Here is a 17,646-nt window from a genome sequence, read left to right as displayed (position 1 = left end):
ATATGTCGGAGGTGAAACCTCAATGGAACTTTTTGTTGTGATCCCAACGAGAATGCCAGTGGTAATTCCTCCTGCACGTCCTCCGCCAAGGCCTCCCAGGTCAAACTCTTCGTATAGTGCAATAGTTGCCAATAATGAAAGTAGTCTTTAGGGCGGAGCAGTCCTCGATCCTGCAACCTCTGAAACGATTGCAACTTTCCTTCTCGCGTTAAAATCTGGTGTAGATAGATTATACCTCGCGCTCTCCATTGCTCAAAAATTTTATATATCAAACCAGGCTGAAACTCAGGGTTCCCGCAGATTGGCAGCAGTGGGGTAACATTTGGTGAAAATTGATGTAGTCTACAAATCCAGCTCCATGCTCTTTGTGCTTGAGGCAGAAGGTTTGAAATGCGTAGTATTGGAGAGGCCCCTTCACTCCCATGTAGGCAACTACTAAAGTGAGTGGGTGCAAACAACCGTAGTTCCATTGTGGTAGCTGAGAAATCCGCAGAGTTGCGGAACCAGTCTGTAACATGCCTCATTGCACAAGCAATCCCTAAATGTCTCACACTCTGCAGGCCCATCCCACCATATTCTTTCGGTACATACATACTCTCCAGTGGGAATCTCGGCTTTTTCCCTCGCCACAGAAATTTCCTTAACATTCCATTCACTCGTTTCTCGTCCCTATTGGTAAGGTGTAGGGGTAAGGTTTGAAACATATATGACCAGCAGGGGATAATCATATTGTACAATGCTATACGTCCTGACAGTGAGATAGGAAGACCCCGCCATTGCTCGAGTTTCCTCGCTGTATCTTTCATTAATTTTTGGATATTTATCTCATACAAATCACTTAATGTGTTAGAAATTAATACACCCAAGTATTTCATCTCTGTCTTTGCCCTCTGCAGGGAGAAGTCATCTGGGCCGGGGCCATCCAGTCGCTCGGGTAACCTCATTATGCGTGATTTTTCCCGGTTAATTTTGAACCCTGACAGTGTACTAAAACATTCTATCTCCTCGAGCAGTGCTGGCAGTGCCACCCTCGGGGACTCTGATATTATCAATAGATCGTCCGCAAAGGCTAACACCTTTACTTTCTCTCCACCGACCATCACCCCTGGCACCCCCTCTCCCTGTTGGATAGTTTTAATCAATGGCTCAATGGAAAGCACAAAAAGGAGCGGGGAGAGGGGGCATCCTTGCCTGGTCCCCCTCGCAATGGGAAACTGTTGTGTTCTAGATCCATTAACCAGCACAGCCGCTCGAGGATTTGAGTATAGCGACTGGATAGCCCCATATACCCAACCCCCCACACCCACATGCCTCAACACCGCAAACATATAATCCCAGCCTACTTTATCAAATGCTTTTTCAGCGTCCAGGCTGACCAGCATCGCCTCACCGCCTGAACGCTGAATCTGAGCCTGAGCTAATAGTAACCTTCTCACGTTGATTCCTGAGTGCCTATTGCGGATAAAGCCCACTTGCTCCTGCCCGATAAGACTGGGTAAGCACTCCTGTATTCTATTCGCTAGTAGTTTGGCTAGGATTTTTATATCAACATTGATTAAGGAAATAGGCCGGAAAGAACCAGCCTGGTTCTCCGGCTTTCCTGGTTTTAGCAATAATGTTATTAATGCCTCATTTGCATAAGCCGGAAACTGTCCCTGAGCTATTACCTCCTCAAAGTACGAGTGTAGGGGGCCCACTATGTGCGGATTTAAGATTTTATAAAATTCACTAGAGAAGCCATCTTGGCCTGGTGCTGAATTCATAGGGAGCGACCTGATTATATCCTAAAGTTCCTTCCCTGTAATAGGCCTATTCAGGACCTCTACCTCCTCTGCCTTCAGTGTCATCATTCTGGCCTTCCCGCAAATAGTCTGATACCGACTCCAATGATGGTGGGGATATATTTTTATATAATTCACTATAAAATTGCTGGAATACCTTTTTTACTCCTTCCCTCCCATTCTGAATATGTCCGTTTCTTGTCCTTCACTGCCACTATCGCTCTAGGCACTCCAGGCCTTAACTACCCTTGCTAACATGGCACCTGACTTGTTCCCATATCTCTGGAAGCAAAATTTCCTGACTGCTAGGGTTTCTCACGGCTCTTTCATGTAATAGTGAATGTAACCGTTATTTGAGCTATTTTCATCTGCTCCTTATTATAGCTCGATGGGACCGCCGCAAATCGGCGTCTAGCTTTCCCAAGTCCTACGTTCTAGATGTATAATTGCTCCATTAATTTGCGTTCCCGTTGTGGCAGTGAACGCAATCACCGCCCCCCTCAAAACTGCTTTCGCCGCTTGCCAGAATAGTAGGGGAGTGTCCCTTATGTTCTTTGTTAAATTGTGAGTACTCCCCCCAGCTCTTCAGTAAATGCTGTTTAAATGTTGGGTCTGATGCTAAGTACGCGGGAAATCTCCACCCTCTTCCCCCAGCCCCCAGGTCACCATCCTCTAAATCCAACCACACCATGGAGTGATCCGAGACCTCTTCCGGGCCTATCTCTACCTTATTCACATAAGGGAACACCCTCTGATCCACCAAAATGTAATCTAGGCGGGAGAGAGTCCCATGAGCCCTAGATAGGTGGGTAGATTCTCGCTCCTCTGGATGTAGCGTGCGCCAAGAATCCACCACTTCAAGTGCTTGGATGAAACTGTGACAGAGCCCTCACCTCCGGGCCTCCCCGGGCTGCCCTTCTAGGGGACGAGCAGTCAAGAGTAGGGTCAAGCCACTAAATTGAAATCCCCCATCACAAGCAGCGAGCGGCAGAGACCCATAAGGGAGGCACACTTGAATTAGATGGTCATAAAAGGATCTGTCATATAAATTCGGACCACATAGCGCTACTACTAGATACTCCACATGTTGCAACCAAAGACGCACCACCACATATCTCCCCCCTGGGTCACTACCCACCAGGTGTGTTTTTGCCACTACTCCCTTCGAATTAAGATTGCAACCGCCCGCTTTTCCTTCCCTCGGCCGCTGCCCCGTGTACTTCACCCACCCAAGTTCTCTTCAACTTTTGTAACTCCTCTTGAGATAGTCTCGTCTCTTGGATACAAGCCACATCTGCATGGTGTCTCTTTAAGGCTTGTAAAATCTTTGCCCTCTTAATTGGGGATGTAATGCCCCCTACATTCCATGTTATAAATCTAGTCCGGGCACCCCCCCTTCCTGAATGAAGTTACTTCCATGTTTACCAAACTGCATTAAGAGATTGGGAGACCCCAGTGCCCAGCTCCACCCGAGTCTCCCCGCTCCATCAGCGGACATTTCAAGGACATTCCCCGTGCATCCAACCCCTTTCTGTTCTGTGACTTCCCCTTCCCCCTTCTCCTCTACCCTCCACCCCCAAACTTCCCCCCCTACCCCTTATTCCTCCCCCCCTTATCACCTTTGACCTCTCCTTTCGCAACATCTACTAGGAGAGCTCCGGTCAATTAATGGTAGGGGCCCCCCTCCCCCATCCCCCTTTACAATCTTCTCAGCCTAGCTGTGTTAGAATTACATTAATATACATCAAATCAACAAATCTGCAAACATACAGATCCAAGTTAACTCCATAACATTTAACCATGTTACAACTTTGTGCAAGCTTTGCTCTAGCTGCGTTACAGCTGCAGCGCGCCTGCATCCTGATACCAGCACAACCTGCTACCTGCTCATGAGTTCCCCTTTCAGCCATTATGGCCAGGGGAGGATGCAGAATTGTCCTGTAGGAGGGACTGGGCTTCTTCTGGAGAGTGATACATCTTCCAGCCCCCCTGTTCTAACACTTTGAGCTGAGCTGGGTACAATAGCATGAATCTTCGGTTTTTCGCTGCCAAATGACGGCACAGAGGTCCAAATGCTTTCCTGCGCTCCTGTAGGGCAGCGGAATAATCCTGAAAAAGTTTTACGGTTGATCCCTCAAATGTAAGTGAGTCCCATTTGGATCTGGCACCTCTCAGAATTTCTTCTTTATGTAGGAAATTGTGGACTTTTATGATAACTACTCTCGGTCTGTTTCCCCCTTCAATTCTCCTGCCCAGACGGTGTGCTCTCTCCAAACATAGTGGCCCACTGCTATCAGAGAGAGCGAATTCAGTTTTAAGCCAACTCTCCAACTGCGTGGGCAGAGCTCGATCTGATACTGATTCGGGGATTCCAATCGGGCGAAGATTAGACCTGCGAGACCTGTTTTCCAGGTCATCTAGATGTTTTGCCTGGGCTTGCAGCAAATTCTGTAAGTCCTGCAGCTGTGTTCCTCTGCCCGTGCTTGAATCCTCCAGCTCTGAAACCCGTACTTCGAGCTCCCCCGTCCTCCTCGTTGTTTCTCCCAGTAGCGATTCTACACCCGCAATCTGGTCAGATAATTTTGTCAGCTCCGGCTTCAAAGCCTCTCTCACCGCTTCTGTGATCTGTTGAAGCTGCAGCAGGTGAAATTGAGGAGGGCGATCAGGGACCGGACTGGGCGCCATCTTGGATTCTTCCGACCCTTGGTGCTTCTAGGCTGTTTTTTTCGCCGATTTCGACGCTGAAGCCCTGGTTTCCTTTGTTATAAAGGGATCCATATGCATGCGTTAGGTAAGCTCACGTTTTGCAGTTAATTCGTCCGGTTTTCCGCTCGTTTTACGGGGAATGGAGAAGAGGGAGCCCCAGAGAGAAGAAAAACGCGACTTCCTCTCTCAGACCATCACGTGACCCCTTATCATTGCTGTTATTCCAGCTCCATCAGTGACACCATCTGGTCGGCAATAAAGTTTCCTTGAAACCTCTTGCAGATCAATGATGCTTTCAGAATGATGAAGTAACTGAAGAAGGCAGGCTTGGGAACCTGCAGTAAAGAAACCCACAATCAGGCTTGGGAACCTGCAGTAAAGAAACCCACAATCAGGCTTGGGATCCTACAGTAAAGAAACCCACCCGTGGCTGTTACTGCATGGCTATCGGGCGTGGCCCCTATGGCGATGGGGATGCTGGTTTCAATGTGATAATCAGTAATGGCTCAGCCATCATGAACCAACGCAATACATCACGCACACAAAATATAACATACTTTGACCTGAGTAAATGGCTACTTAATGGTGGCATTGCAAAACAAAAACAGTGTTGTAGAGCACAATTTTCTCTTTCAGGTGATACTGTTCACAAGCTGATTCAGGCAGACTCTTTTTTAATAATTGGCTTTGAACTTTGGTACATTTTACCATTTGCACTGAAAGTGCCAACTTTGAAGAGATCCTGCAGGGCGGTTATAGATGCTGGTTAGTTGCAAATCTGGCAGTATTATGTCCAGCACAAGCATAATGCTTGTTCAAAATTTGAAGTCCGTATCTTTGTTTGCATCGAAGTTGTTGCGGTCTGAATATTGGTCCAAATATGTTCCGATGAGTCGCGACCACTTTTGATGCACACTTTGAGTCAACTTGTTTGACTGGATTTTGGATCCATAATGTTAAAATGTATTTCATCGGAATTAGCATCAAAAACTGTACAGGATTTTAATTTTTTAGCCATTCTTATAAATGTGTTTGAATTTTATTAGACCCCAAAAATGGCATTTTGGTCAATGTCGCATGCTCATGGACTGACAACCTTTCAGAAAAGGGGGTCTAGATCTGCAACTATTGCAGTTAGAGACCTCAAATTTTGGGAAACTTCGTTTAACACCTGACCTGCACAACAGATAAAATTTGAACAAAATTGGAGAACATGATGGTCGGAACTTTTTTTAAATTTTAGACCACTTGGCATGGAATGACCCAAATTAAACCTGTTTCACTGTGATGTATTCTATTCAGAGCTGGCAATAAAAAAATAGAATTAGTATCTTGCTAATGACTCACTAAGAAAGACAACTTAATATAGTAGACAATAGATAACCTGCATAGTCCATCCAGTTTGCCCAACAAGATAAACTTATAGCAATTGGCCCTGCTTAGGTGGCTAAGACACCAAACTGGTTTAATGAATGGACTTAAAAGTCCTAAGGAATGCAGATCTTTAGAACATATCTGGAAGCTTGATCCAAGTCCAAACAACTGGAACTACAGAAAACTATACTTAACATATATAGGGAAAAGTCTTATTATAGTAAATAAGAGTAGAAATGGTTTGCAAATTATTTTTGCTTGCAAATTGCTTAAGGTTTCAGAGTGTATGTATACTTGAATATATTCCTTTTTAGCTCTGCAATTCCAATATAAATCTCATTTTATAAATCTCTTATTGCTACTCTTTTGCAATTTTTAATATCCACCAAATACTTAGATGGTTCTCAACCTCCTCTTTGTTTCCTTTTTTTTAAAGTTATTATGCCAAGATCTTCCTGGTTTTACCTTTGGAGTTTGCACTAAAATTTGCATGCCCTTACATGTATATGAAGCTTAAATGTACCCATGGGAAACACTGAATGCTCACTTTACTCAGCCCAATAAATCATCTGCCTTGGAATTTGTTTTTTTTTTTTAAATTGAATCTGTTGCAGTCAGAAATCACTTGTCCTATTAAACCCCACCTCCACCAAGCTAATTTTGTTAATTTCATTCAATACATCAAAGTATCCTTAACTGTATTTTTCCAATGTCACTACTTACCCTTTTCTTGAAGTTGTACCAAGAAGAGCTTTTTGTGTTCCTTGGGCTTAGTAATGTGAGCAGGAATATAAGGATACTGCAAAAATGGAAGAAAATTATATATTTATTCTTTCCAATCCAACAAAAATTGTAAAGATTTATTCCAAAGAGTTCAAGAACTTCTGTCTAGGGACAAAAACTCTCCAAATATTTAATAGAATGAAGTGAAATGTGTGTGCCTGTGTGTGTGTGTGGTGGTGGTGGTGGTGGTGGTGGTGGTGGGGGGGGGACAAAAAACCATTGAGTTGGAAAATGACCACCCCCATAAAAACGGCCAAATGCATTTCTACTGGAAAAGGAGTTCCAGCTTAAAGTTATATACAGTTAAACATAGCAATTAGGGAATTCCTCCTTTCAAACTACCTCTCCCAAATTCTCTCTCGACCCCTGCAACTGGCCCACCATACAGCACAAATTACCCCTGACCTGCAAATTGTCATAACTAAGTCAAAAACCACCCCCTCAGAACCTACCCACCAATTGAAAAACTACCCTTCACAACCCCCAAAATTATTTCCCCACAACTGTCTCACTCCTCCCACCCAACTACCTGCTATAACTGCCCACTCTGCCTCCACTCTGAAATACTCCCTGACCCCTCCCACAAAAACTACCTCCCATTACTGCCTCAAGAGATACGCTCACATGAAAAGGGGTTGCAAAAAATTCAATGATCCATGCTTTGCATGCTTTTCTTCCTTGTAACTGAACTTAGTACATCTCTTATAGCATAGCATTTATTCTTATATTCCACATATACCAAGAGCTAGTTCAACATTACAAGAACAGCCACGCATTGCCAGTGAAATTACAACAATCAGTAACATGATAAGCTCCTAAAAGCTTAACACACTGTAGGAGCAAAAGGCATTGTAGTCATCCCTACATGCCACTACATAATAATTATTTACAGTTATTCCGGGAGCAGCATCTCCCCTTTCCTTCCTTCACCCCGTTCCCTGAGTTTACCTTCTTTCTCTTCATGTTCTAAAAGCCACCGATGGCAGGCACGATTCCCATATGCGGTCATGCCACCAGCACCGTCCTCTTCTCTTTAGGCGGGCCACAGTAAGAAGAAGAGGTGGCGCTGGTGACAGGACAGCATATAGAAATCATATCTGCCGGCGGTGGCTTTTGGAACATGAAGAAACTCAGGGAACAGGGTCGAGGAAGGAAGAAGAATATATCAGAATTTGGCTGGGGGGAAGGGGGGGCGCATGTTGCCTTGAGACACCCCTGGTTATTTAGGCTTATAATCCATTTATAATCCATGGCACCTTCAAGAACATTTTCAGGCTAACTTCGGCTTTCACTGCATGTTGCTCGTTAGGCCGCAGACTTGCGTGCAATCTTCCAGGGCACTTCAAATCACCAAGGTCACTGGTGGATGAGGTGAATAACAAATTGCATTGCATCACCACCAGGGGAATTCACAGGCCCGCTGCTGCTAGGGCTCGTTTCCCTCAAAGGAGAGCCAATTTTTACTGGTACAATGACCTCATGGTTAAAAGTGCCCTTCAACATGATGCCAATGAAACAATATAGTGGACCTTCAAGTCACAACATTAGAGACAAACTTGTATGTGCAGGGACAATAGAGCTAGAGTGCACATCAACTCGGCTTCAGCCTGCAATTCCCATATGAAAAAGAGGCTCATATCATAGCGTCGTTTCGACTGTGCCTATTTAGTAACATAGAGGGGAATAATCGAACGGCGCCGGCGAAATACATGGCCGGCGATGTATTTTGGCGGTGCCGCAAACAGCTGGCCAGACTAGTATTTTCGAAAAAGATGGCCGGCCATCTTTTGTTTCGATAATATGGCTCCGGCCAGCCAAATGCCTTGGATTTGGCCGGGGTTTGAGATGGCCGGCTTCGTTTTTTTAGCAATAATGGAAAGTTATGTCGGCCATCTCAAACCCCGGCCAAATCCAAGGCATTTGGCCGTGGGAGGAGCCAGCATTTTTAGTGCACTGGCCCCCCTGACATGCCAGGACACCAACCGGGCTCCCTAGGGGTCACTGTGGTGGACTTCAGAAAAGCTCCCATGTGCATAGCTCCCTTACTTTGGGAGCTGAGCCCCCCAACCCGCTCTCCAAAACCCACTACCTACAAATGTACTGCACCCACTAAAACTGCTCCAGGGACCTGCATACGGCCTCTAGGACTTATTGCTGCTGTATAACTTTGGCACACCAGTTGAAACCTGAAGACTAATCTCTTTGAAAAAGTCCTTTTTTTGAATAAGCATGTTTACTCACAGTTAACTGCAGATCAGAGGTTGTGCCCCACTGGCAGAGAGTCCCCTGGTACTAAGATTAGCAGTAGGTCAGAGCTGGCACAATGGTGTACAATGCCCTCTTTCAGCACCATTCAAGGAAAGAACTACGTTCTCTAACGTGGGTAACACAGGAAAGGGAACTAAAACTGGCTTACAAAAATGGCCACTACGCATGGACTACAACAGGAAACAAAACAGGGCACACTGACCCAGTAAGCAGGGGGAAAGCACCAGGGGAGTAGAGCCTACCAACTACCAATACCTACACCCACCACAATGCATTGCTGATGTGACTCTCCAGTGCAAATAACAGAAAAGGTGTCACACTCACCCCAGAGCCACATCACAAGCAGCAAAAGGCGGTCGGAGGACAGAACACATTCTGCTGTCATGGAGGTGGGTACGGCATTTGAGGCTGGCATACAGGCTGGAAAATAAAAGTGTTTAAAGTGGGGTATTTTGGGTGGGAGGGGGTTATGACCACTGGGGGAGTATGGGGAGGTCATCTCCGCTTCCTTCCGGTGGTCATGTGGTCAGTTTGGGCACCTTTTTGAGGCTTGGTCGTGAAAATAAAAGGACCAAGTAAACCCGGCGAAATACTGCTTAACGCCGTATTTTTTTTACATTATCGGCGAAAGCCGGCTATCTGGTAGCCACACCCATACCCCGCCTTTGCTTTGCCGCCGACACGCCCCTTAGAACTTTCGCCGGCGAGGCGACGGGAATGCGGCGATGCTGTCAAAAAAAGCAGCTTTCGATTATACCGATTTCGCCGGGCATCTCCCGATTTGTGACTGGAAATGGCCAGTGATCACTTTCGATTATGAGCTGCATAGTAACATAGTAGATGACGGCAGAAAAAGACCTGCACGGTCCATCTAGTCTGCCCAACAAGATAAACTCATATGTGCTACTTCTTGTGTATACCTTACCTTGATTTGTATCTGCCATTTTCAGGGCACAGACCGTAGAAGTCTTGCCCAGTACTAGCCCCGCCTCCCAATCTCAGCTAAGCTTCTGAGGATCCATTCCTTCTGAACAGGATTCCTTTATGTTTATCCCACGCATGCTTGAATTCCGCTACCGTTTTCATCTCCACTACCTCCTGCGGGAGGGCATTCCAAGTATCTACCACTCTCTCCATGAAAAAATACTTCCTGACATTTTTCTTGAGTCATGAGATTGAAGGGGGGCAGACTCAAGAAAAATGTCCTCTAGTTCTACCGCCTTCCCATCTACGGAAAAGGTTCATTTGTGGATTAATATCTTTCAAATATTTAAACGTCTGCATCGTATCACTCCTGTTTCTCCTTTCCTCCAGGGTATACATGTTCAGATCAGCAAGTCTCTCATACGTCATATAACGCAAATCTCATACCATTCTTGTAGCTTTTCTTTGCACCGCTTCAATTCTTTTTACATCCTTAGCAAGGTTCGGCCTCCAAAACTGAACACAATACTCCAGGTGGGGCCTCACCAATGACTTATACAGGGGTATTAAAACCTCTTTTCTTCTGCTGGTCACACCTCTCTCTATACAGCCTAGCAACCTTCTCACTATGGCCACCGCCTTGTCACACTGTTTCGTCGCCTTCAGATCCTCAGATACTATCACCCCAAGATCCCTCTCCCCGTCCGTACATATCAGACTCTCCCCGCCTAACACATACGTCTCCCGTGGATTTCTACTCCCTAAGTGCATCACTTTGCATTTCTTCGCATTGAATTTTAATTGCCAAACATTAGACCATTCTTCTAGCTTCTGCAGATCCTTTTTCATGTTTTCCACTCCCTCCCTGGTGTCCAATCTGTTGCAAATCTTAGTATCGTCTGCAAAAAGGCAAACTTTACCTTCTAACCCTTCAGCAATGTCCCTCACAAATATACTGAACAGATTCGGCCCCAGCTCCGATCCATGAGGCACTCCACTACTCATGTTCCCCTCCTCCGAGCAAATTTCATTAACCACCACCCTCTGGTTTCTGTCTGTCATCCAGTTCCTAATCCAGTTAACCACTTCAGGTCCTATCTTCAGCCTGCCCAGTTTATTCAAGAGCCTCCTGTGGGGAACCGTGTCAAAAGCTTTCCTGAAATCTAAGTGGATTAACGTTCATATGTCCTTGATTCAATTCTCCAGTCACCCAGTCAAAAAATTCAATGAGATTTGTCAGACACGATTTCCCTTTGGTAAAACTATGTTGTTTCAGATCTTGCAAGTTATTGGCTTCCAGGAAATTCACTATCCTGTCCTTCAGCATCGTTTCCATTACTTTTCCAATAACCGAAGTGAGGCTTTCCGGCCTGTAGTTTCCAGCTTCTTCCCTATCATCACTTTTGTGAAGAGGGACCACCTCCGCCGTTCTCCAATCGCACGGAACCTCTCCCATCTCCAAGGATTTATTAAACAAATCTTTAAGATGACCCACCAGAACCTCTCTGAGCTCCCTCAATATCCTGGGGTGGATCCCGTCCGGTCCCATGGCTTTGTCCACCTTTAGGTTTCCTAGTTGTTCATACACACTCTCTTCCGTGAACGGTGCTAAATCCACTCCACTCTCAAATGTACTTTTGTCAGTCCATCGTGGTCCCTCTCCAGGATTTTCTTCTGTGTAAACAGAACAAAAGTATCTATTTAGCAAAGTTGCCTTTTCTTCATCATTATCTACACAGCGGTTTGCAGCATCTTTCAGTCTCAATTCCCTTTTTAGTCATTTTCCTTTCACTAATATACCTGAAGAAATTTTTGTCACCCCTCCTTACCTTTCTAGCCATTTGTTCTTTCGCCTTTGTCAGACGCATCTCTCTCTTGGTTTCTTTCAGTTTCATCTGGTATTCCTCTCCGTGTTCCTCTTTTTGAGTTTTTCTGTATTTCTGGAACGCCAACTCTTTAGCCTTTATTTTCTCTGCCATGTGCTTGGAGAACCATATCGGTTTCCTTTTTCTCTTGCTTTTATTTACTCTCCTTACATAAAGGTTTGTGGCCCTATTTATAGTTTCTTTCAGCCTGGACCACTGCCCTTCCACTTCTCATATGTCCTCCCAGCCCATCAGCTCCTTCCTCAGGTATTCCCCCATTTTACTAAAGTCAGCACGCTTGAAATCCAGGACATTGAGTTTTGAGTGGCCACCCTCCTCTTCAGCCGTCATATCAAACCAAACCGTTTGATGGTCACTGCTGCCCAGGTAGGCACCCACTCGGACATTTGACATACTATCCCCATTTGTGAGTACCAGATCCAGCGTCGCTCCCTCCCTCGTGGATTCCGTCACCATTTGTCTGAGCAGAGCACTTTGAAAAGCATCCACGATCTCTCTACTTCTTTCTGATTCCGCAGATGGAACCTTCCAATCTACATCCGGCAGATTGAAATCTCCCAGCAACAGCACCTCTCTCTTCTTCCCCAACTTTTGAATATCTGCGATCAGATCTTTATCTAGTTCCTCCAATTGTGTCGGGGGTCTGTAGACAACACCCACGTGGACAGAGGTTCTATCCTCTCTTTTTAAGGTGATCCATATTGCTTCTTCCTTTCCCCAGTTCCCTGTCATTTCAGTTGCTGTGATATCATTTTTCACATACACAGTTACTCCTTCACCTTTACGAACATCTCTATCCTTCCTAAAAAGATTATAGCCTGGTATGTTTGCATCCCATTCATGGGAACCATTGAGCCATGTCTCCGTGACTGCAACTATGTCCAAGTCTGCCTCCTACATCAGGACTTGAAGGTCATGAACTTTATTGCTTAGACTGCGAGCATTTGTGGTCATCCCTTTCCATCTACATTTCCTAGTATGTGTTTCAATTTTAGTGATTTGGGGGTGTCTTTTCTCTTTGGCTACCTTCATATCTTTTTGTTCCACCTTCCATGCTTTTTCTTCCGCCTCAGTTCTATTTTCATGGAGCAAAAGAATTCTGTAGGGGCAACACTTGTGAGGGCTGATGCTTCTGTGTTACATAACGAAGCCTGCCTGAGCCTACTGTGAACCATCTATTCTTAGGTGGTTTTATCCTTTGAGGCAGTGGTGAGAATTTGGTATGATTCTGTGCAGTATGATTTTGTGCAGTCCTAGAAGTTGCTTTAAGTGCATTCAATTCCTGCTTTACTTTGCTGAGCTCCTGTTTTAAACTAGTGAGCTGAAGACAGATAGGACAAGCTTTAATTCTCCAGATGCTTGGCCTTGAAACTAAAGCAACACAATTATTATAGAGAATAAAAGTCATCCTGATTGGTTGTAATGGGTATGAATAGGTGTACTATGATGGGGTTGTAATTAGGGTGGAGTTAATATTTGACTGACCTTCCTGAGGACCTTCCTGAGGACCACCTTCTGGACATCTGACTTCATCAACATTCAGGTTGTATAGTTGGCATATAAAAGTTATATAGTTCTCTGGAGTTAGTATGGCCAATTTTAGGGTTTCATGTGTGTTTGCTTTAGGCTGAAGAAGGAAAAGTCCATCTATGTATTTATCCTTGCATCTCCGTCACTGTTCTTGCTGCTATTGTACATAAAGAAGTGAAATATTTTTACAATACCCTTGGGTGTGGAGTTTGTTATATTATTATTTGGGCGTTATGAACTCGGTCTATACATAAAGGGGAAAGGGAATGGGACTTGATATACTGCCTTTCTGTGGTTTTTGCAACTACATTCAAAGCAGTTTACATGGTATATATAGGTACTTATTTGTACCTGGGCAATGGAGGGTTGTGACTTGCCCAGAGTCACAAGGAGCTGCAGTGGGAATCGAAGTCTCTCCTCTACTCCAAAGGGAACACGATTACTTTTCAGATACTACACTGTCTAGTATCAAAATGTGGCAGTCTCACATTCCCACTTACACCCCAGAAAGAGTAACTGTGTATGCCTCACCATACTCCTCCTCATGTCAGAGCAGAACAAGTGAAAGATGGCATTCCAGTGGTAGCCTCAGGCGGAAGAATGATGGAAGGGGGCTGATTGACAGTTAATCAGAATGAGAAAGGCAATATAATTTTATGGCTCATGAGGCAGGAAGTCTAGATCTTTGAATAGGCTTACCAGTTCCTAGACTGCTTTCAATTTAACTTTGAGGATCCTGAGGCAGTGCTCTGGTGCAAAAAACTGCTACAGTAGGGGGGTGTCACCTTGATCTGCTCTGTGACATCTGATCTTGTGTTTCCATGTATTGATTCTTGTCTAAAATTTGGTCCGTTTCACCAATTTACCACCCTTCTTCAAATTTTCTGCACTGAACATATACTACATAGATTCCTCTTTTGTTGAATGTCTTTCCAGAAAGGGTAACTAACTAAGGCCCTGTGCTATATGTTAGTGCAGTTAACATCTCTATGGGTGAGCATTTTTCAGGACCAGATCCAATGCCCTGTGGAATAGATTTTCTAGAAACAAAAAATATATTCTGATCAGTGAAGAACCCATTAACAAGTGTTTAGGAAAAGTGTATTCATATTTACCTGTGGGATCCAGCCACTACACAAAAGTGTTTCTTTGGGATATGGACTGTTTATAGCTGCTTTAATTTCCACAAAAAAAGTTAAGAAAAAATTGATGATCATTGTTTTTGACACAAGTTTACAATGATACACTGAATATGCTGCAACGTTTACTGACTTGAAATAAATACAAAAACTTCATACTCACTTTAACAGGACATTGATAAAACAAAAAGTGGTAGGGAGGAGGTTTGATTGATACATCACTAAAAGATCATTATCCCAAACCGTGATTTACAGGCTGGGTAAAAACACTAACTTCCAAGATCTTTTCCTCCTGCCTCAATTTTTTTTTTTTTAAATTTGTGTGACTCTTATCCTTAGTTCACTTGTGGTAGTTTTTGGTTCATGTTTACATAGATTTGTTAAGACAGATTCTATTTATTTGTTAGGTATATGCAACCGAAGTTTGAGATATTTATGATTTCTAATTAAAAATTGTACATTTGAGAAGATACATGGACTTGGCTTTTTAATAATTAGGGCTGAGGTTGTTGAATAAATTAGCAAGAATGATTAGACACGAGTCCCATTACTCCAGGTTTAGGAAAATGCTAGAGTCTTGGTTGGGGAATGAGGCATAGTTTAGATTAGGGGCAGGGCTGCATTTAATGTGATAGCAATAGGAAGGATTGTTTAATGTGTTTTGTGAAAAAAATTGGGTAATTTTGTATGATCTCATTTTGAACATTGCTGTGGATTAAATAAATAAATTAGGAGCAAGAGAAATTTCAGGAAAACTAAGTCAGATGATGCTAACAGTTGTCGATAAGGCTAGGATAGCATAATGGAATATACTAAAAATCCATACTAACGCTTTACAGGACATCCAACTGTAATGTTTTGCCATCCACCTGAAATATTTTTTTGTGAGTAACACTGATGTGGTACATGGGTTTTAAAGATCTCCACAGGCCCCTTCTTCAGATTATTAATTGTATTATATATTCTTCTTCAGTGGTGCACTAAAGTCTGTAATAAGCAGCTCTTAATGCTACTCTGAAACTTCAGTATACGATTTCTCACATAACTGTAGAGGTTATGGTGGAACATCCCTTGGTCTTTTCCCAGTATGGCATTACTTATGTACTTATAAGCTTGCCAGGTGCCCTTGGCCTGGATTGGCCGCTGTCGTGGACAGGATGCTGGGTTCGATGGACCCTTGGTCTTTTCCCAGTATGGCATTACTTATGTATTATGTGTTTCAATGTTCACTCCTTTTTCAAATGCAATTAAGCTTTGTTCAGTGGATATCCATTCATATTGCCACTGCTTACACAAAATCAGATCCTGCAGCAAAAGCCTACCCAACTTCAGCCAATCACAGATAAATAATTCTGCCCACAAGCTTACCTCACCTATTCAGGAAGTGGCATGGTAGTTTCTTCATGTACAGTGGGTAGAAGATGCCTAGAAAGTGGATTGAGGGGACGTAAAGCAAGAAGAAGCTTTTGTTGACAGAGGCACAAAGGACATACAGAGTTGTGTGAGCAAAGAAATACTCAAAAATGGACTCGAGATGTAGGAAAAAGGTACTTTTCGGTGACTAAAGCACTTTCTACCTCATTGAAAACAAGGCTCGCACATATGTAAGGTGATTTTCAGGTGAGAAATGAATGCCAAGTGCTTGAATGTGTCCTTAAAACATCTGATGAAGATCACAGCTTGGAGTTAACATGACGAGTGGTACTGGGATGTCTACATAAGTAATGCCACACTGGGAAAAGACCAAGGGTCCATCGAGCCCAGCATCCTGTTCACGACAGCGGCCAATCCAGGCCAAGCGCACCTGGCAAGCTTCCCAAACGTACAAACATTCTATACATGTTATTCCTGGAATTGTGGATTTTTCCCAAGTCCATTTAGTTGCGGTTTATGGACTTGTCCTTTAGGAAACCGTCTAACCCCTTTTTAAACTCTGCCAAGCTAACCGCCTTCACCACGTTCTCCGGCAACGAATTCCAGAGTTTAATTTATTTATTTGTTACATTTGTACCCCACGCTTTCCCACTCATGGCAGGCTCAATGCGGCTTACATGGGGCAACGAAGGGTTAAGTGACTTGCCCAGAGTCACAAGGAGCTACCTGTGCCTGAAGTGGGAATCGAACTCAGTTCCTCAGTTCCCCAGGACCAAGTCCACCACCCTAACCACTAGGCCACTCCTCCACATTTATAAATATATTAAAAATTACGCGTTGGGTGAAGAAACATTTTCTCCGATTTGTTTTAAATTTACTACACTGTACTTTCGTCGCATGCCCCCTAGTCCTAGTATTTTTGGAAAGCGTGAACAGACGCTTCACATCCACCTGTTCCACTCCACTCATTATTTTATATACCTCTATCATGTCTCCTCTCAGCCGTTTCTTCTCCAAGCTGAAAAGCCCTAAGCCTCCTTAGTCTTTCTTCATAGGGAAGTTGTCCCATCCCCGCTATCATTTTAGTCGCCCTTCGCTGCACCTTTTCCAGTTTCAATTTTCCAGTTCCACTATATCTTTCTTGAGATGCGGCGACCAGAATTGAACACAATACTTAAGGTGCGATCGCACCAGCGCGATATAACGGCATTATAACATTCTCACACCTGTTTTCCATACCTTTCCTAATAATACCCAACATTCTATTCGATTTCCGAGCTGCAGCAGCAGCAGCACACTGAGCAGAAGGTTTCAGTGTATTATCGACGACGACACCCAGACCCCTTTCTTGGTCCGTAACTCCTAACGTGGAACCTTGCATGACGTAGCTATAATTCGGGTTCTTTTTTCCCACATGCATCACCTTGCACTTGCTCACATTAAACGCCATCTGCCATCTAGCCGCCCAGTCTCCCAGTCTCATAAGGTCCTTCTGTAATTTTTCACAATCCTGTCAAGAGTTAACGAATAACTTTGTGTCATCAGCAAATTTAATTACCTCGCTAGCTACTCCCTTCTCTAAATCATTTATAAATATATTAAAAAGCAGTGGTCCTAGCACAGACCCCTGAGGAACCTCACTAACTACCCTTCTCCATTGTGAATACTGCCCATTTAACCCCACTCCCTGTTTCCTATCCTTCAACCAGTTTTTAATCCACAATAGGACTTTTCCTCCTATCCCATGACCCTCCAATTTCCTCTGTAGCCTTTTATGAGGTACCTTGTCAAATGCCTTTTGAAAATCCAGATACACAATATCAACCGGCTCCCCTTTGTCCACATGTTTGTTTACTCCTTCAAAGAATTGAAGTAAATTGG

General features: G+C 44.0%; 1 protein-coding gene across 1 annotated transcript in view; it reads right to left on the bottom strand.

The window, feature by feature from the left end:
* Positions 1-17,646, bottom strand: part of NUDT21 (nudix hydrolase 21) — a 268,670-nt gene that overhangs the window by 54,533 nt on the left and 196,491 nt on the right. The window contains exon 5 of the mRNA XM_030203704.1: positions 6,585-6,660. Coding sequence (XP_030059564.1) covers positions 6,585-6,660 — 76 coding nt within the window. The remainder of the gene's footprint in view (positions 1-6,584; positions 6,661-17,646) is intronic.

The sequence above is a fragment of the Microcaecilia unicolor genome, chromosome 5 (assembly GCF_901765095.1).
Source record: "Microcaecilia unicolor chromosome 5, aMicUni1.1, whole genome shotgun sequence".
NCBI classification, from domain to species: Eukaryota; Metazoa; Chordata; class Amphibia; order Gymnophiona; family Siphonopidae; genus Microcaecilia; species Microcaecilia unicolor.
Note: the sequence above shows the minus strand (reverse complement) of the source record. Positions and strands in the feature narration are given on the sequence as shown.